General features: G+C 42.2%; 1 protein-coding gene across 3 annotated transcripts in view; it reads right to left on the reverse strand.

Moving 5' to 3' along the window:
- Positions 1-278: 278 nt before the first annotated feature.
- The window catches only part of MPPED1 (metallophosphoesterase domain containing 1), a 64,894-nt gene continuing 44,305 nt past the window's right edge, over positions 279-20,867 (reverse strand). For all 3 annotated transcript variants that reach the window (XM_074872167.1, XM_074872165.1, XM_074872166.1), the window contains exons 5-7: positions 11,330-11,445; positions 6,589-6,702; positions 279-3,039 (exon numbers count right to left, since the gene is read on the reverse strand). In XM_074872167.1, coding sequence (XP_074728268.1) covers positions 2,921-3,039; positions 6,589-6,702; positions 11,330-11,445 — 349 coding nt within the window. In that variant the 3' untranslated portion in view covers positions 279-2,920. The remainder of the gene's footprint in view (positions 3,040-6,588; positions 6,703-11,329; positions 11,446-20,867) is intronic.

The raw sequence follows: 20,867 nt of genomic DNA on the forward strand, positions 1-20,867 counted from the left end.
CATCTGGTGCCTTCCCCCACCAGAACTCACCCCTTCCAGGCAGCCGTTGCCGTCCCCCCGTCCCTGCAGCCCCAACTCCCATCTGCCGCCTTCGACAGGAGACGGGGCGGCCCGAAGCCGTCGGACGCAGCCCCTCTGCCAGCCGAGCCCCCGCCGACCCGCCCCCTCCGCCGCACCACCCGCGTCCCGCCGGCTGGCTCCCACACCTGCAGGAGCCTTTCCCACGGGGAGCTGAACGCATGAGGTGGAGAAAAGAGCCTTATTTTGGGGGTTGGTGGTTGGTTTTTTTTTTTAAGACTTTATTTGTCTAACATGCTTTGACCAAAAATTACAACAACAATCAAGTTATGCCAAAATGATTAAATAATCTTTAAGCTTTCATACCTCAAGTACTTTAAATGATATTTTGAAGTAACAGCTGCTTTTGTATCCTTTCCACATAAAAATACACAGTATTTTGAAGATACCTTAGGAAAAATTATTTTTAAGAGAATAGTTTATGGTTGACATAGAAATTTTGTTGAGGCTAATAAAAGGACCTCTTCCCCCCACTTTAACATTTTAGTCTCTCAAGTGCCGTGAGCGAATGTAAACATTTCAGACCTTAACATACAGCCAATTTCCTGCCACATTTGTTGTAAACCGCTTGAATTGTGACGAGCTAAGACACTTTTATTCTAACTACACGCTATTGCTCATCTTCCCGATGATGGCGGGAGTTCATATTCAACTATGAATTTCAGTCCTTGCTGATTTAGGAGCTGATCCTGCAATTTCTACACCAATAGTTTTGACAAAAGTGGCCCCCTCTGAATTCATGGCAGATTGCTCATGCGCTTGTGAACTATTCACCCAAAAACCAGTTGCAGGCGTCACCAGTTGGTTTGGGTTTCATTTCAGGAAAAGGCAGCACATTAGTTTAGACCCCAAGTCACCCAACAGCTTACAAGAAATGACAGACCTGTGACCTGTCGTGTTTTCTGACAGTCTGGTGGCTTCGGCTGGGTCCACAGCCCAGGTGCCACTGGGCTCGCGTGTCCCTGCTCCCAGCAGCAGCTGGAAGAGCTGCTGCCCCTGGGACGCCAGCGAAATGCAACATTTGTGCCCACCTTGCGTAGAGCCGAGGCTGACACAGCGTGGTTTTGCGACACAGGAATTTTAAATTGTGTATGCACATAGTGTACACGCAGCTGCTACAGGAAACTCACATTTACATCCATAGATCAGGCAAAAAGTAACATACACAATTATCCAGTGCGTGTGCGCGGAGGTGGGCTACGCACGGAGCCGCAAACCCTGCGCTCGTCGTGCCATCGTCTGCCTGATGAGTGCGGGCAAGATTAACGTCTAGATGCCGTCAGCCGCCAGTTCAGTCAATGTTCGGAATACAGCAGTTAAATTATCTCCATCAAGGCAAAAAGGCTCCTCTTTGAGCACGGAGATGTTTGCTAGTTCAAGGCAGAAACCCACTTCTTGTAGGGCACATTTGAAGCACCTTTTTTTTTGGCGGTGGGTTTGTGATCAATTCTCAAGCTCGTGCCGAGGCTGGGACCGAGGTCCCCGCACGTCGGCCGCTCTGCTGAGCTGCCGGGAAGCCGCAGGGGCAGCGCCGTGGCAGCGGCCGCCCCAGCCCGCCCCCGACACGGGCCCTGCTCTGCCTGGCGTCACATGCAACACGACAGACGGATTTCAGCTCGGCTGTCCGGGGCCTCTCTCAGCAGTGTCCGGGAGCGGGCACGCACCAGGCGGGGCTGTGAGGTGACCCCTGCTCCGTACCCACTGGGGTGCGCGTCACTCGCCCCACTGACGCTACAATGGAGCTACCCAGAAGTGAGTGCCCAAACTCCACCTCGGGGTGAGCCCTTCCCCTTGACAGCCGTAACGCTCCCCACGGACAAATTGGTCACAAAGACATTTAATCACTTCTGGCTGGGGCCAAAGTCACACCAGTAATCTCATCATTGGCTGCATGTCCCATTAACAGGTTTTAAACAAACAGTCCCAGTGGGTTTTATTTAACACACCACTACTGAACATTAGGTGTGGGGTTTGTGGTGGTTTTTTTGCTTTTTACATATAATCACATATCGCCTTACCATATGAAAACACAGCTATGTTTTTTCTTCTTTTTTTTTTTTTTTAAGGGAAACATCATCCTTTTTTTCACAGGCGAGGCCAGGTTACAAATTCCTGAGTTTATACTGCACTTAACACAGTCTCCCTTCTTGAATGTTGAGCTGTTTACAGCACGCCGGCAATATGCACCATTTCCCTTACCATCTGTAATGCCAGATGTAGTAAAACTTCATTTCCGTACAGTGACTTAGGGCCTCTATTGCATTGGTTTTGAATAGATGCAAAGACTTAGACCTGGAGGACTTGAAGTAATAGCTTTCCTCCTGTGACCGGCCATTCATGCGCCATCTCTTGTATTTGCCATGTTAATTAAGGGAAAACATCTTTACCATCATTTTTCTTTTACCAAGAGCTCACTGGGAAACATCTGAAATGAGGAAATCCTAGTCTAAACACTTAAGTTTAAACTGCAAACTTTCTTAAAGAAACACTCCTTTGAAAGACATTGTTCTTTTAATAAGTCCAATATAATGTACGGTATATACAAAAGTCCCTACTTGAGAGAGATATATATGTATATGTATATATATATATGTGGAATGCATTCACTTTCTGCGTTCACAAATATTTTAATGGTGAAATGTTAAAGTCTTTAATCTGTTTCTGGCACCAAAATGTCTTTGTTCCTCATCCACTTGTGTCACTCAAAATTTATCTGTGAAGAGCTAGCAGGGAAAAAAGAAGAAGGTTTTTGCGTTTTTGTTGAATGGTTCCCTACTGGGATTCTCAGCCAGCAATATAAAGTTGCTAATGTGTTGGGTACAACTTTAAATCCTCATTATAATCATGTGTTCCTTGGAGTAGGCAAGTCAATAACTATAGGTGGATTAAGTGGCTGGTAATTCACAGTGCACACAGATGCATTCACATAGGTAGTAGTTCCATCAGCCATGACACCATAACCTACAAAGAAAGAAAAATTCTCATTACTCTCATTATTCACTATGATCTTTTTTTTAATTATTCACCTTTATCACACAACGGTGAGAGCCACGTTTATTACTCAGAAGGAATTTAAAAATCCTCTTCATGCAAAACATAAAGGTCTCCCGAATTAATAATACCATCTTCGTCCTACAGCAGAACCTTTTGCCATCTTTTGATTTGTGTAAGAACAGCAAAACAGACCCTCACCAGCCAGTGGCTATAATCTCCGGCAGCGAACTCGCCAAACCTCCTTATAAAGACAGCTATTTTTCTCTGCAAAGCTTTTTTCTTAAAACCTTCTCTATTTCAGAAAGGATGAGAAGATGGAGCTTAGACAATCGCAGCATTGAAAAAAAAATATTTCTTATCATTTAGGTTTGCAGTCATCAGCGCAGCAAACTTTGGGCAATTTTCATCTTTCCACCTCTTCTTCTGTCCTTTATTGTACATCTTTTAAGCAACCAATGAAGAAAAAACATTGCTTGGCCAAGGGGAGTGTGTGTGCATGTGCCCCTGGGCAGGACCTCTCTAGTAGGAACCTCTTCTTCCTCTGTGTTTGAACTTGACCAATTTCCACCCAATTTGATGGAAAGACACTAAAATGCCTGCCCAGGCAGAGAAAAAAATGGGTTTATTAATGCATTCTCTGACAGACAAGGTGAGTTCACACCCTAAGACACCATAACATTTCCACGGGAGAAAACACCCTTCTGTATGTCTCACCAGTGGCGAAAAAGCTTTAACCACGTCTCGTGTCTGACCAGACACCACAGCCAAACAATTCCAGAGGTAAATGTGCAGAAACTCAAGCTCCCAGCCCTACTGCTGCAGAGATACAGTGAGATGCTGTAGCAGCACTTTAACTGCCCTGGCGTTATGAAAAAGTAGACACACCACATTGTCAAAAATCTTTTCATGAATGACTAGGAAAAAACATAAGCTTCATTACACTAAAACTAAAAGTTTAATGTTGGAAACTTGCATTGGAATATCATGATCAATATGAAGAAATGCATATACAATCAGAAATACATGATTTGGGGGAAATCACCTGGTAGAAAGCATTTGTACTAAGATTCAGTCTCACCATTAATGAAGTTAATAGTGAAGCATATTCCTTGCTACCTACACTCAGTTCCAGCTATTCAAACCCTAGGTACCTCGGATCCTACAGTTTTGCTGAGTGAAATTTCGTGTCTTACAGAAGCATTGATAGTTGCATAATTTAAAACAAAGAAACGGTAGCCAAATTCCTTTCTTTTTTGTTCCTTAAAATACCCTGAATAATGCAAGGCCTCCTGGACTCCCCATGGAAAAACCACATTATAATTAGGGACTAGGGAGGGTAGAAAACTCTTGTCAGGTTCCTGTCACAGACATTTCTTTCAATCAGTTGCTGTTTGCCACAGAACAATTGTTCTGTGTAAAACACAAACTGCACGGAGGACAGTCAGCATTGCTGCTGGGACTTCCCGTCTCCTCGGCTACACCTTTGGAGGGAACAGAAGCAGCTTGCTGATACACTCTTTTTGCTGGAAGATTCCTAATGCTACAGTTTTCACTCCTACCCTGCTGCCAACAGTTTCCTTGGCCGTGACCTCAGCCAAGTACTGGCTGTAACGGGCAAACCAGGATTGCAGCCGGAGTCCCTGCCACGCTGCCTGTCGCCCCAGGGGTCGATCACAGCAAGCCCACGTGTGGAGGGATTTTTTGGCAGCGACAGCAGTGCAGAGGGGGAATAGGGAAGAAACATCTCTTCTAAGCATCTCTTCCTCCTGGATGTTCAGTAAATGACTGCTGCAGATGTAGCCAGGCTCAGTCAGGGGAAGAACTCATCTGTTCACATCATGCATTCTCTCTACAAAGAGCAGCTTCGTTTGCACAGACTGTCTGCAATGGGAATTCTCCTCTGCAGAGATTCAGCCTCCCACTGCAAAACAGGCTAGGCAGTTCCCCATTTGTTTTCTCTAAATCATGATAGTTAACAAAAAGAGTACCTCGTTTCTGTGTTCTGATGCCTACTGTGCCAGCTATATTAATTCACAAGATTTACCATTCGGTGGAGGTGCCGCTCTTTTCCCTTGGGAGCCAAAGTTGGGCTTGGTCTTAGCAGATGTGATTTTGTTTACCTGCCTGAAGCTTCATGGCTTGCTAACTGCTTATATCCCTGCAACCCACTTGACTTACGATTTCTGAAAAGACAATGAGTTTGAACTGTATTCACCAGCTCCCTCATACGGAATCTCAAAGACTGCTCTAACAGCAAAGGGTTACGAAAAAATACTGCCTACGCGTTGTTTGTTTACTCTGTGATCTAACTGCACTTTGGACATTAACTAGGCATTAATAGGTCACCAAAGATGAGACACAGGAGGAGAATGGGCTTAATCTCTGAGCTGTAAAATAATCTGAATGTCTTCCCCATCAATTTTACACCAGCACACCTCTCAGCAGTGCCACTCCTCACTTAGCATGGTGAAAGCCCCCAGCAACAAGTCAGAGAGTGGGATTTCTTGGGAAGGGTAATGGATCTTCACAAAAACACGAATGCCAGCTACGCCGGTTTTTCCACTTGTTCATTTCGACAGTGGTGAGACCCACAGAGATCCTACCTCAGAGGCTGGAGCAGTCCCAGAAGCAGAAAACTGGCAGTTGTGGAGCACCTTTCCCTGCCAGTAAGTGAACATTGCCAAGAAGCTGGTAACACAGGCTCACGTTCCAACGGGCACACTTCTGCACAGCCCAGAGGTTTCTTTTGGTGGGGCTGCAGCTTGAAGCCTTGCTGCCATGAAATGTGAACAGCACAGACCTCTCCATGGCAGACAGCTTCTACCCTTCCCTATGCCTGGAGATGAACTCAGTGGAGCACGTTCGTCACCATTTACTGACTTACGTGAACTCATCTTTTTCCAGTTAAAAATCAAATAGGCAAGGGAACCACTTTGTTCTGTCTGGGTGCAGAATGTTTCCCCTACCAAAGCAAATAAATAGATGAATAAGTATCTTGAACTTCTACACAAGTCAGTGGTGACATCCCTCTTGATTTCAACTTCATATATGCACTGATGGGGAGAGACAAGCTTTATTGTACAATCTTGAAGATTAAGCCTTAGAAGCACCCCCCAAAGCACTCTGACCCATTTTACAAATGCAGAAACAGAGACACAGAGAGCTTACATGAATTATCTTAAGTCACAGAGATTCAGCAGAGGAAAATACCATTCACCAATCCTAATATTTAGCCACTTTCTGTAACTACTGGACTCGTGTTCTTATTTTAAAATTCACAGTAATCCTCTCTGTGAAGGAGGCATCACCCTGTTTTGTAGATGTAGAAACTGAAAGAGAAGCTGAAGTACAAATATTGAAATGTATCAGCCAATTCCATCCCTATATACGCAGTTACGTAAGTATCTGAATTCCAGAAGTGCTTCAGTTCAGTTCAAGTTTGAAAAAGCTAACTTAAACCAGACAACTTCTGTGTTTGTGGTTTCTAAATATAGATAGAAGGAAACGTGTTCTGACCTTCATGGATATGTCCAAAAACGTGAAGCCTTGGCTGTATTCGTCTCTGGACTGTGTTCAGCAGCTCAACACATCCTACCCGTTGCATTTTCTTAGGAACCCAGTCTAGAAAACCTTTGGAAAAGAAAGGAAAGCTTTGAAAGAAGACAGGTTATCTGCAAAGCTGTACTGCTATACAGCGCTTCCGAGATTTCACGTCTCATGGCTTTTCATAAGCAGTCACCGAAGGACTGACGTGGAAAAAACAGTGTTTGCCTTGGTAAGTAGAAGAGGAAGGAAGGAAAAATACTTGAGGAAAACTGTAAAAGCTCATCTGAAGAAAAAGCACTATGATAACTCTTGCTAGTTTTTCAAGAAAAGAAAATCACTGCAAATAAAGCATTTTTTCACTGCTGTTAATGGGGAAATGCAATGCTTTATCCATTCTTCTTCCTTTAAGAGAGGGAGGTGTAAAGAGCAGTATGTCCAAAGTGAGTCTCTAAAGAATCTAAATCAACATTTAGCTATTTAAATCTACTCCTGGGATCTAATTTTTTTAATTGAATACTTTAACTGACGTAATGGAATTTGTGTTGCTAATAATAAAACTGTACTGCTACCACATTGAATCCTACAGTGGCGGAACTCAGGTGAGGAACCCACGGCACGCCTAAACCCAACATCCTCAAGTAAAGCTGATCTAAGCACTTCATGACACAGCAAGCCCTCAGATAGGAAGAGCAGCTCAGCCCTTCTGCAGTAGATGTTTTTTAGTGCTATATTTATTTGCACGGTTTGTATAAAAATGCATTTTTTAGCAATACAGACAAAAATGTACACCAATTTGCTTATATGTGTCTAAAAACATACTGCAGGGGGATGCTTACTGCCAAATGAAGTCTCATGTTTCTTTCGAAGTAGCAGTATAAGGATGCTGTTGTATTAGAGGGTTTGCAGTAACTGATCTTGTTTTCATCAGGCTCGAATTTGAAAACCTAAAAGATATAACCATTCTGCTCTTCTTTCTTTGCTCTGGTACTTTCCCTGTGGGCCTGTCATAGCTTTGTATCTCTTAGACTGCTGCAACAGCGTGAATATATTGTGCCTTTAGAGAACAGTAGTCAGGCAGAGAGGTACAGAGGCTGGACCTAGTTTTCATATGTTTACTTTTGATGTCCGCTCAAGCATGGCTAAACAGCAGCCAACCAATTGGCTTAAAAGACCAGAACGATGGTATTCAAGCTCTTGGAAAAGCTCTCAGATTTGCTAGAGCTTCAGGGTAGGTTCACACATTGAGAAATACACCTCTTTAGATGCCAGTGCCTGAAAACTGGGCTCACTATACTGTGGGGTTTTATGAAAAAGGTAAAAATTTGCCCTTGTATCACAGTTTCTCACAGAGCTAAGTCCAATTTTCAGAAATGCGTTGGGAATGCAGCACCCTAAGTGTCAAAAAGAGGAAGTTCTGATAACGGCCACAGGCTCCTAATTCATTCAGATGCCTCAGAAGACGCTGCTTGGATCCTGCTGGGGGATGTACAAAGAGAAAGCCTCACTGCATTACAGAGCGAGCAGAGCAGGGCTCCGTTCTGGTAACTGATTTTATCAGTCACTCTTGGTATGCAATGCAGGTCAAAATTTGCTGTAGGAAATAAGTATTTAAGATACCAAAGTGAGGCCAGCAACTCCTCTGGAATCCAGAGCAAACGCGTTATAACCACAGGTTTTGTTACTTCAGTGATTTGAAAGAGTTAATTGTCAAAATGTCTGTGGTGAACATAAAGCCGAAAGTATTTCCACTTCAAAAACTTCACAAACAAAAATCCATAAAATTAACTTCTCCATTAAATTAAGCATTATTTATGTTGAACATGTTTTTGTTTACATGCATTATCACCCTTCTGAAGCTTTCCCATATGTTTGCAGCTTATTATGTACACCTGACTACACAAACTAAGAATAATTGATTACACCTAGCTAACAATTAGAGTTCATCTTAGGGGTTTTTTAATGTTTGGTTACTTGAAACAGGTTTCTGCAGCTGTCAGGGAAGTATAAATCTTTGTCACAGACAATCAAGCAGACAGCTACAAATGAAGACTTAAAGGTGAAATTAAATTAAAAACAAACAAAGAAAAGTGAACTTTTTGAAGAGAAATAAAAGAATCATAAATGAAGATCTTTAGGGATCAGGGAAAAGACTTAAAAAGTTATGCTATACATAAAAGTAACAAAAATATGCTGATATAGAAATGAGCATTAGCACCGATCCCATAATACTGAATATTGTATTTCATAAGCTATGACATAGATGTGTATCTTTATTAATAATAAACAGGTCACTAATGAAATGGTCAGTAACAGCTTTTTTAACCTTTGTTTTCTTATCCTGTGTGAACCTCCTGTGTATCCCTGCCCTGGCTCCATCCCAAAGCACTACTCTAAAACAGACAAGCAAAATTACTCAGATTTTCGTTACGTGCCTAACTTGACTTAGAAAACCAAAGTGCATTAACTCTTAAGGGTACTTCTGCATCTAAATCATGCAGGCAATTTTAAATCTATCTAACAATGTAGTATTAATTATTTTAGGAGGATGCGTGCTCTTTTGAAGTGAGGGAACGAGAAAGCAGCACAGCAAATGGATGATGGACAGAATTTAGGCAGCCATGCTGGAGAAAAAAGAGGAATTTGCAAGAGCACTGATTGCTATTTATGATCATTAGGAACAGCTCTAGTGATGCTGTCCAAGATCAGAACAACAGTAATCAGCCTTCTGGTTAAAATAATTGGCTGGGAGGGTCAAGGAGGATCCTGTCTCCCAAAATGTCTGCGGACAGAGCTACACAATAAGGAGGTTCTGTAAGTTAAGCAGAGTGCTCATTTCTTTTGAAGCATCACAGATTTGTTGCCATGGGTGTCAGGGAGACCAACAGCTGATGCCCTCAGGCAGAGAGTCCTGTGCCCCAGCCACCTATTAACGCACCAATAAGAAAAAGACAAAGAAACGGGAACTTTTAAAAGAGAAAATCATCGGAGGACGGTTGAAGCTTGAGAATTAAAAAAAAAGAGAACCAACACTGAGACATGGAGACAGGGAGAATTCACGTTATCCCATCACAGTCAGTGGAGATGGGCGGCTCTTCTGCAGAATTACTACAATTATTAAATTACTTTTCAATTATTAAATTTACTATGAAATTTATTATTGAAGCACGTCTGTTGCGTGCCCGCTCTGCAGTGCTCTCTAGGGGTTCTCCTCCCTCTGCTGATCCCAGAGGCTGCCTGGAGAAGCCTGGTGGCTACATTAGCAAGGTGGCTGGAGCTGGGTGGTGCGAGCCCCTTTCTCCACTTTACAACACTGGATTTCAAGTGCTAGATACAGGGATATTCTTTGGATAGCTGAGGCTGGATTTCTTTACAGCTGGTCTTAAAAAATGGCTATAAAATTGCTGAAAAACCTTCTGAAAAAGTTTTCAATGAGACTTATAAATAAAGCTGTATCAAAGACCCAGTGCCATGCCTTGGATCCTAGCAGGGATGACCCCCTGTACGAACCGTTTGGAGCCGATATCTCAAGGTCTAAACAATTAATTTCTGCCATCCACTTTTACGATGCAGGTTCATATTAAAACCAGTCTGTGGCATGGCATGAGACTCCACTTAGGTGAAGTATCAAAATACACGTCCTCACTGTGAGAAACCGCGCTCACAAAGCAGCCCTTTCCCCCAGGATTAGTGAGCAGCGGAATGCAAACAGGTCTTTCTAAAGAAAACAACAAAACACAAACCCTTTAGATACTTTCTCCTCCAAGGTCTGAAAGAGAGGAAGAAAGGGTGGAAGACAAGAGGGTTTTAGCTTCAGGAAATTGGGGAATCTAAAGGTTTAAAGAAACCAACGCCTTCATTTCACACAAAGCGCTCCCCCACAGTGAGACTCAGCTGAACACTTAAGTACGTGCTTCACATTTGTGTCCATTTATTAAATTAGTGAGAGCTAAACACATAGTTGCATTAAATATAGCTTGCTATATGTTAAATACATTGAAAAACATGTTAAAAGCCTCAAGCCTTTACTGAATCTGGACAAGTTTCTGTGATTATATTATTACCCTAACACAGGTAATTTCACTATTATCTAGGAATACAAGAAATCTCTCCTGGCTTTTTTATCACCTTTATTAATATTTGTAAAACACAAAACTATTTCTTGTTGGTCTGTTAGTGTTGCCAGATTGCATTACAGCTAGGCAATTCACCCACGCTGTCCAAACAACAGGCAAACAATGGCAGCATCTGGGTTTGTGAGGCAGAGGATGCACCAAGTCAGCGTGATGAGGAAAAATACAGACCCTGGGCACTTGTTGGTGGAGGAATGCTACTGCACGTAAGGGAGAAAGGGCTAAAAAGGTAAGATCCCAATCCTGCATTTCTCTTCAAGCAGGCTGCATGCTTTAAATCAACTAATTTCACCAGCGGCAGAATGGACAGATGCACAGGAAAACTAGACCTTGCTTATTTATAAAGCTCATTAAGGCTTTATGTGTTAAGGTGTTATTTTTTAAGCCGTTATTTAATTCCCTACCATGGAGCACAGGTAACCATGAAACATAAACCTGAGCTGAAGTCCTGGTGCTGCTGAAATCAGTACAGATGTTACTTTTGACCTCTGTAAGTCAGGATTGCACTCGTTGTCTAAGGACAGCCATCAGTTACTGTAATCATCTGAAATACACAGCTAAGAGCACTAGTATTTTCTTACCGAGAGGTGGTCCATGTGTTATAAGAATATCTATCCCATCTGGAATAAGGTTCCATTTCTCTAATAGTGCTTGGCCTCGTGGAAGATTAAAGCCCCAGCCATAAAACCAAGGTTGCCTGCCAAGAGAGGAGGAGAATGTCTTCAGTGCTACTTCCATGTACTGGTTATCTAATTAAAATACGGAGATTGATCTCTACTAGCACGGAACTTGGAGACACAAACACCATTCATTTTCTTCTTTGTGTGCACAGTAAAACCCTCTTTCCATACAACCAGTGTTACTTAACTTGGGTGGCAAATCAGTGCAGTCCTTACCACTTTCAGTAGGCAGCATACAGTAAAATATCCACAGTGCTCCCCTAACGAGGTGAAAAGTAACTCTTATAAGACCTGGATACCAAGATCTCCAGGTGTGGATTAGCACACTGGACTCCCACAACACCTCGAAGAGCACCTGTCTGGGTACCTAGGTGTGGATAGATGGTTCACACTGGCTCCCGTCACGTTTGGCCCGTAGCCTGTGACCAGCTGGGCAAGGACAGATCCTGGCACAATGACAGAGCCCGCTCCCAAGTTGGACACATCCTCTATGCTGCTTTGTTTCCCTAATTGGAAGTATCCCATCAGAACAAGAATACTGCTTCTTTTCTTACACATGATTTTCTTCTGTCCTCTGGTGTGTTGACTTGCCTTTAAGTAAGACTTTCCATATTCAGGATTTCTTATCAGATGGGCATTTATATTTTTTAAAACAAGCTCATCACGGAGCAGTGGGACTGTAACACTGCCAGTCAGAACACAATTTAGCCGTATCTTGCTATCCCATTGATTAAAAAACTGTATTTCACAGCAATTGTATCATAGTGGTAAATTATGTCTTGCTGACTATGCTCTAATTCTAGGTCATAAAACTGAAGGGTTAGTTTTAGGTTGGAATTTTTTTATCATTTTTTGACTGACGTCTTCTGGCCCTATCCTTATTTGGAGAATAACAAATAGGCTGCTGTGATTTAATAAGGTTTATGATAATTGCAGCCTTAGTGTTTATAAATACATACACATCAACCAGAGTTCCCTTTGAGATGTTACTTTGTTGAAGAAAGCTTTACACTCCCTCACCGCATCAAAAGACAGAAAGAATTCTTTCAAACATATTCTCTGAACTCCACTTTACATCATGTATGGCAAAGACAAAAGAAAATGCCCATAAAGCTATTATTCATCCTCTTCCATTACTGATGCTTGACTAACATTTCAAAAATTAGCACGTCTTCATGATGATATATTTTCCACTTTTCCTTTCGGAATGCTGTAAAGCACATGCCTATTGAAAACAGCTTTAAAAATACACAGCTTGCGAAAATATAAAGGGATGTGGCTTACCCGAGGGAAGAAAATAAAATTCTGGGAAAAGGGAAGGAAGAAGGGGGCTTTGCAGAAGGTTTCCTGCCCTTCTTCCACAGACAAAAAGAGCCTTAACTATTCTAGGCAGATGACTCTAAGGCTTTCTGTGTCCACGGCCAAGAGCTCGCCTCCTAGCTCGTCATCACACACCCTGGAAAACCAGGGTCTGGATAAACAGGTGTCCCAGGCTAAAAAAAAAAAAAAAAAAAAAGGTGAAACTTTGTACATCTGCCATTGGGACCAGAAATATATCCCAGCCTCCAAAAGCTGTGATGAGGGAGCTGAGGAAGGTGTGTGAAGAAGAGATGCTAATAGTAGTGATGAAGTGGAAACCTTGTTCTGAGTCAGGCTGCTCAGACCAGGGCAGCTGGGTAAGAAACAAAACATATCCCTGTATCCGGGACAAGAAATCACACTTCTCTGGTTACCTCTTCATCTCCTAGGAGCCCTTCCTCGTAGGAAGCACAGCACCTGGCTCACAGGTATGTGACTTCTCACCTTCCAACTGCCGGGGTGGTAACTCAGGGTCTAGTGAGGAGGCTGAGGGGAGACCTTGCTGCTCTCTACAGAAAGGAGGTCGTAGCAAGGTGGGTGTCGGTCTCTTCCAAGTAACAAGTGATAGGACAAGAAGAAACAGCCACAAGTTGCACCAGGGGAGGTTCAGGTTGGATACTAGCAAAAATTTCTTCATGAAAAGGGTTGTCAAGCACTGGAACAGCTGCCCAGGGAAGTGGTTGGGTCACCATCCCTGGAGGTATTTCAAGGACGTGTAGACGTAGGGACATGGTGTAGTGGTGGACTTGGCAGTGTGAGGTTTGCAGTTGGACTTGATCATCTTAAAGGTCTTTTCCAACCTAAATGATTCTAGTTCCTGGGTTATCCTGCATTAAGCTACCAGTCACACAGAACCAAATCCCAGTCTGTGGAGCTTGATCAGCCTGTCTTTACATTCGGCTCACCATCGACAGAACGGGACCACTTTTAGCTCGCAGGAATGCCCTGAAAATAAACAAACTAAAGTCTGCAAGGTGCTTGGCTATTACAGAAGTGGGAGGCTTTATAAAAATATACAGAGGTTAGGCTTTTTCTAAACCCTCCATCCGTTCCTGCCTTGGGATTGAGTTCCACGCCTTACATGCCAGGTACCTTTCTTCACCAACATGAAAATACTCAGCTGTTTGGCAAATTGTCTTTAGGCCCAGAGAGAGTTTTCCAGGAGCAAAACCTCACCGACAGAAAATACTTGCAGGGGCAAACAGGAGGCAAACGCAGTGTCAGCACAGTAAATCATGCGTTCAAAGCCCCGGACAGATTCAGGGAATACAGGCCCCTGCTCCCACCCATCGCTGGCCATGGAGAGGATCATCCCGGGTGGGAAGCGAGGCGAGGCACCGTCCTGCCCCCCCTCCTGCCCCCCGTGGGCCAGACACGGCTGAAGGGGCCGTGGCCGCCCCGTGCCCCAGGAAAGAAACCAAGGGGAAAGATCAGTATCTGGCCAAGAAGAAAAGGTCAAAAACCTACTGATTTATTATTTTAAGGATACAATGAAGCATTTATAAAGAGAAATAATTGTGACTGTCACAGGTCTCGCCAGAAGTCAGCTTAAATCGTGCTGAAATCCAAATGACCACGAATAGCACACGCAGCTGTGAGGGTCTCTGCCCGCCTCTACTAGGGCTGGCCTGTACACGGCCACTTTTTTAAAAAGCCCGTTTCTCCTTATGAATAGGCATGATCTTCTTATTAAGACAAGAAGCACTTTCCCCCATCCCTCCCTCCCTCCTCCCTCCCTCCCTTTGTGGTGACTGCAGCGCGGAGCTGCCTGAGCGCAGGGCTGGTAAGTTATGCATGCTGGAGCTGTTCTTTTGTGAAGGGGAGATGTTACAACTTGTGTGATTTGCCATCATGCTGTCTTTTGTGACAATCCCGAGATCGAGAGAAATGTCTGGAATATTTCTGGCAAAAAAAAAATATCTGAAGTCCAAGAAAGGATTCAGCGGAGGATGTTGGTGTGCTGTACATCTGAGAGAAGAAAGACAAATCATACACTTCAGTGCCCTCACCCCCAAAGCAAAACCATCTTTATACGCACACAGGGATTTTATAAATCCCCAAGTCCCTTCTTCTGAAAATTTATTGCAAAACAGCCATCAAAGTTTCTGAGTAGGGAAAAAAAAAAAATCTTCCCTAATACCCACTAACAAGTCTGTGACCTGGATATCATGCAGAGACAACTTTGTCCAAAATTTCCATTTAAGATGGAACCTGAAAGCAAAGTTAAAGTCTTTATATCAAGCACCAAATTTCTGGTTCCCCAGTTACTGCTTGCTCAGGAAAAGTGTAATTTTTTTAATGAATTATTTTAAATAATATTTTACATTTTACAAAGAAAATACTGTCATGTATGTTCTAGAAGAGAAAATTCCGCTGTTCTCAAACGCAAGAAAAATATATTTGGCAATTAAAGACACATCATGGCTGTATTTCACCTCTGAAGTGAAGCGCTCCTGTAGAAATGTACTTTGATTTAGGTCTTATCTTCTTAAAGTGAACAGTTTGAGTCTCTCCACATACTACTGAAATTCAGCGGTATTATTATTATGATAAGAATAATGATTGTCTACATATAAGACTCTAGGGGGAAAATATATTGGAAGTGAATTTGTTTACAGCACAATTAACCTTATGTTAAAAACATATGAACAAGTTTTGCAGGTCAAATAATCTACCATACAAAAAGGGCTGAATTATCAGAATTTGTGCTAGCAATCGGATGTTGCTTTATGTACTGAATTTCTATCTTTCTGTTCTAAAGTAACCATTGGAATAATTTTCTTACAGAATGATAGTTGCTATGACAACCATAGCAAATTTTCCTTTTCTGAAACAGATGTCTCATTTAGTTGAAAATTAGAATGTGAAAAACCCATGGGAAAAATTAATTCAAACTTTAACAGAACACTGACTACAATGTAATCTCTTATAGGTTAACCCCTTAACATCTTTCTGCACTCTTACAGTAACCTTCTCATAAATTCTAATTAAACCAGTTTAACCTCCTAGGAACGACCTTCTTAGCTATCATTAGCACTTTAGTTGCCTTTGAAAGGAGCATTTCTGTTACAATAATAACAGAAAAAAGTCATACTAAAAAGAAGTGGTCAAACATATTACTGCCTTAATTATTTATTAGTTTTTCTTCTTTTATTCAGCTACTACTGGGAAGAGCTGCCATGTAGTCCAAGAATTCTTTTGTCATTTAAATGGAGCATAACTTAGTTTTACATGTGATTTACTGTAAAGGGTGGTGATGCACTACACACATTTGACCTGTGATTTACGTGAAAATTGAAGGTTTTCAATTTTCAAACCACCACTACCCTCCTCAATCTGCTCAGCAGACACACGAAAAGGGGACACAAAAAAAGGGCACTTGACTGGGGAAAACTATCCATGTGCATGGATTTTTCTATCACAAGGAATGAGAGAGTGAAATCTGATTCTCCATTACCTTGACTCGGTTTAAACATTTTAACTGAAAGAAGGGATTCCCTCCTCTCTGAACACCTCCCAGCTCAAGGGGACCCTCCACAGCACCTGCTCGTTGGCTCCAGAGGAGCGCAGCAGGCAGCCAGCGGGCACTCAAACAACTCCCCTCACCGCACCGCCCGTAGTGCTGCGGGGTGTCGGCTACCACCAGAACTCCAGGGCTGCAGCATTTACTGAAGCAGCTGCATCTAGGTTGTCCAGCTGAGTAACACAACTCCTGCCGGCAGCAGGCACGCAGTTACTCTCTGACCTCAAGGGAAAGCTCCTGTGCATCGCCCAGTCCCCACGGGGACCAGGGCTGGTAACTGGCTGAAGAGTCGTCACCCTACCCAAGGGATGACTGGTGGGCAGCATCGTGCAAACGCCCGAGCAGCAAAAAATACAGCACTAAAACACAACGCGCAGATCATTGTACCTCCTCATTTCCAGAAAGTTTCCTACAGAAATCTTTTTTGCAGCTGAAACGCAAGTTCTCTCGCTAGGATTCCTTAGTTTACAAATAAATTTCAAAGGTTCACAAACACATGTAACCTGCTCCAGTCTTTCCTCCACAACTGTTGTCATTTTTCTCCTATTGGAAAACAAACAGATAGTGGCTGGTGACTGTAAAGAAGCTCAGTGGGAAAAGAATGGACCAAATCAGTCTTCTCATCCCTGCTCCCCCCCTCACAATTGCAGAGCTCCACATGTTCAACATTTATACTGAACAACAGTTACACTGTACAACAACATTTATACTGAACAACAGTTACACTGTACAACATTTATACTGAACAACAGTTACACTGTACAACACTCACACCATACAACATTCATACTGTACTATAGACTACACAGACTATACCTGCTGAAAGTCACGGGGTAAAAGTGACGGGTCCAGCGCCACAGAGCACCACAAAGCAGTTAGATTCAGCAGTGGCAATCCCAGGCAAAACTCCCAACACATCCCGATTCCCAGCCCAAGAAACCTCAGTTGGACATTTAAGCCTGTTTTTTCCTGGTCTTAATTTAACCTTACTACGATAACTAGCTACAGTCCTGTGCACACAGGTGTACAGTACCATACACACTGTATATCCCCCTTGTCTGCTGGGTGTTCACATCCTTCAGGTGTTCATATTTTTACACTCCCCATCACTGTGTTAGCTGAATTTACCCGGTCTCTGCAATTGCTTTTTCAGCCTTCCCTCAGTAAGTAACCAACCAGTTGACTGACTCTTTCTACTGCTTTTCACTCAATTTTCTCTCCAAGTAAGGATTCATAAAAGTCTGCTTTTTTTTTTTTTTTTTTTTGGTGGGGTATGGGCTGTTTCAACATCTAAAGGAGTTGTGAAATAACACTCCTCTTTCTGTCTTTTCTTCCTCACATTCAAGAGGACTGTCCAAAGCAGGCACGGACAAAACTAGCTCTTGGGCCATTAGTGTTGAGAAGGACTGGCAGGGCACTGCTTGTGTACAGGCTTTGAAATACCGTTCAACATCTTGGCATCCGAGCATTTTAACAGCATAACCGAGATTTAAAGAAAAACAGGTGTCAGAAGTTTTGAGGAGTATGAGTAGACTTATGACTAACTTCCACGTGAGAGAGACAAGGGTGGTATGATTCTAGAGAAGAGGTACGAAAGCAGCGCACAAAAAGAAGTACACTACGCAAAAATCAAACTTAGATCCACTCATTCATAATACTGGAACCAGGGCTTTTTTAATGAAAGCTAAGGCCTTATACTTAAAACTAATAAATGCAAATGATGGTTAATCTCATATAAGATTATCCCCTGGAACACATGGCCACGAAGTACAGCTCAGCAGGTGGAAAGGAGACAGGAGAGGGGGGAATGGAGGTGCTAAGACAGGAGATGGCTTGCACAGCGTTAGTTCAGGAGGCCGTAGCGAGCAGCAGACTGAACTCAGACCCTCTATCGGGCTGCTGGCCACAACACTTCTTCCATGGGGAAGTTTGCTGTGGTCTTGTTTTTTTGCCTTACTTGTTTTGCATCCAAGGTTGTCATTCTTGAAACTCTGAATCAAATTAAATTATTGTTTTCATAAAAGGAAAGGAGGGTAAAAATCAGAATATAGCCCTTTGTCAGTAATTATTTCTTTTGCAATTTGAGTTACACATGAAATCATTCATCTTTTGTTTAGTAAAGGATTTCATACATCCCTGACTGGAAAGAAGAAAGAATGAGCTGTGACTAATAGGAACTGATCATTTCTAAACATTAATCTGTTATAAAACAATGAAAAATAAAATGAAATCTACTTTATCTTCATAAAAAGAAAACAAAAGATAACAGGTAAGAGAAAAATTAATGAAAGACTGAATTTAAAACATGCCAACACCAAATGCAAATAGTTTATTTCCTTCTGCTGGGAGGCAAATGATAATATCCCATCTGATATTTTTTAAAAATAATAAAATAAACCCAACAAACAAACATAAAAGCTGATTTGGAATAATTAGCCAAGAGATTCAACGCCGAGGGTACAGATGTAGAACGGTACAGACTTTCAGTACAGTCTTACTGATTTAATGCAGGGCTGAAGTTTTGAGTTCCCGAGTCTGTTCCATCAGTCTCTCTAATTCTCAGTATGTAAAAACACAGGTACAGCCAGGCTATCCAGCCTGTACTTCAGGTACTGATAGCTGATTGTCATCGGAAGAAGAGACTTAGAGAGGAGTTAACAGCCCCTCTGTCCACAGTACAGTCACCACCTCATTTTAAATGTCAAACTTGCCATTAATGGGTCAATCTGTAAGGAAAAATAATTTGAGGCCCATCTATGCCTGGCATCCTTGGAGTTTTTCACTATCAGATGACCAGAAAGCTAAAGAAAAAGAACATTCTCCCACACATCCAGCCAGTCAGCGTTTACTGTGGTCCTCTAAGGCTCTGCAGAAGTCTGCTAACCGAGGAGATGGAATATCCCTTCCAAATGCTGTACTTGTGGGCTTTTTTATGATGCAGCTCCTGGCAGGACTCTCCTGCATGAAACACGACCAAAACACCTCGGATGTGCAATAGGTGCACTGAGAACGGACAAAAGAGGCCCTCACAGCAGACACTTCTCAGTTTAGTAACTCACCAGGTTTACATTCTTTTCTCAAAATTCCAGGAGTAATTAGGCCATATGGACTAACTGTCTGCCAGTTCTTTTCTGGTTTTCCTTCCTTTTTGTTGTTTTTTTTACCTTCTTTTCCTTAGAAAATTCAAAGCCATTTTGAGTTAAACAAGCATGAAAACACTTCCAAAACTAATAAATTAATACAGCACGTGTGCATATATGCATGAAGTGCATTATTTTTAACATATTCAATTTAGCAACAGATGACCTTACCTCTTGTTTAAAAAAGCACATACTGATACCTCATATGCCATGTTTCTACCTGAAGTGAACAACATCCAAGCAATCCTAAATTCCAAATTCATGTTTTCCTGCAGTCCTAAATTCACCCCACAGTACAGTGGTGGAAACCAACCGCTGCAATGTGACTTTCTATACCAAAAAGGTACAGCTTTAACACCTGGATGCTCATTCAGCTAGCTAGGAATTCGGAGATAACCTTAAAAAAACCAACCATATACTTATCTGATATAAACTACATAATTAGAAATATTTGACACACACAGGTACAGCCCTGTGTTGTAATATTGGTTCCAATTTACTTATTGGGAAAGAAAATCCTCATGTTAATTAATAATAAACTATGCTAATAAATTTATTTATTTAAATAAATTTATTTAAATTAAATAAATTTATTTATGAACAACAAATCCAAAGGAAGTGTTCGGATGTTAAACAGCTTCACAACAAGTGGCAAATTACTTTTCTCCTTAAAATCTGCTCAGGGAAAAGAGGAAGAACTCAGCTAACTGTGTTACAATTAGTTCCTGTGATGGTGGCTCTATTTACAGCTCCTCACGCAGAGCCCAGTGTAAAGTCACCATCTACTTCTTGATGTGGTAACGCATGCGCTGTGTAGAAACCTACCAAACGCACACATAGGAGCTACCGTGAAAGCAGGGAGGCTGATTCTCACCAGGTGTAAACGTCTCAAAAGCTGGTGGAGCCGTGCCAGTTTACTCCAGCTGAGAATCAGCTCCGTGTAGATCCGCTCCAAACTAGTTCGCTATTTGTGTTTCTCTTGGAACATCGCCAAAGGGCTCATTGCAGTACCCAACTGTGTTTACATCTTTGAAACATCCTGAAATTGCTGCTGTCTGAGACTACAGCCCAGACTACAGATAGAGCTGGTAGTCCTTTTGTTCAAGAAAAAATGGGGGGAAAAAAGCACCAAAACAACAACAAAAAAAGCACTTTAAACTTTAAAATCAGCTCTTTCATAAAATTAAACTTTCAAGCAAATGTGAAAAATAAAGAGAAAACTGCTGTGGGGGATTGCAATTTCACTCTTGTGGTTTATGAACTGCAGGAAAGTGAAGCCAATTCCCTGTAGTGAGATTACAGGTCTCCTCTTCTATAGGTCTTAAATTAAAAACCAGCTGAATCCAAAGTGAGCTAGTTTACTGGATCAGAAGATTCAATTATTTCTGCTAAGTAACTGAATGTGAACTACTTCCTT

The sequence above is a fragment of the Strix uralensis genome, chromosome 5, assembly GCF_047716275.1.
Source record: "Strix uralensis isolate ZFMK-TIS-50842 chromosome 5, bStrUra1, whole genome shotgun sequence".
In the NCBI taxonomy this organism is placed as follows: domain Eukaryota; kingdom Metazoa; phylum Chordata; class Aves; order Strigiformes; family Strigidae; genus Strix; species Strix uralensis.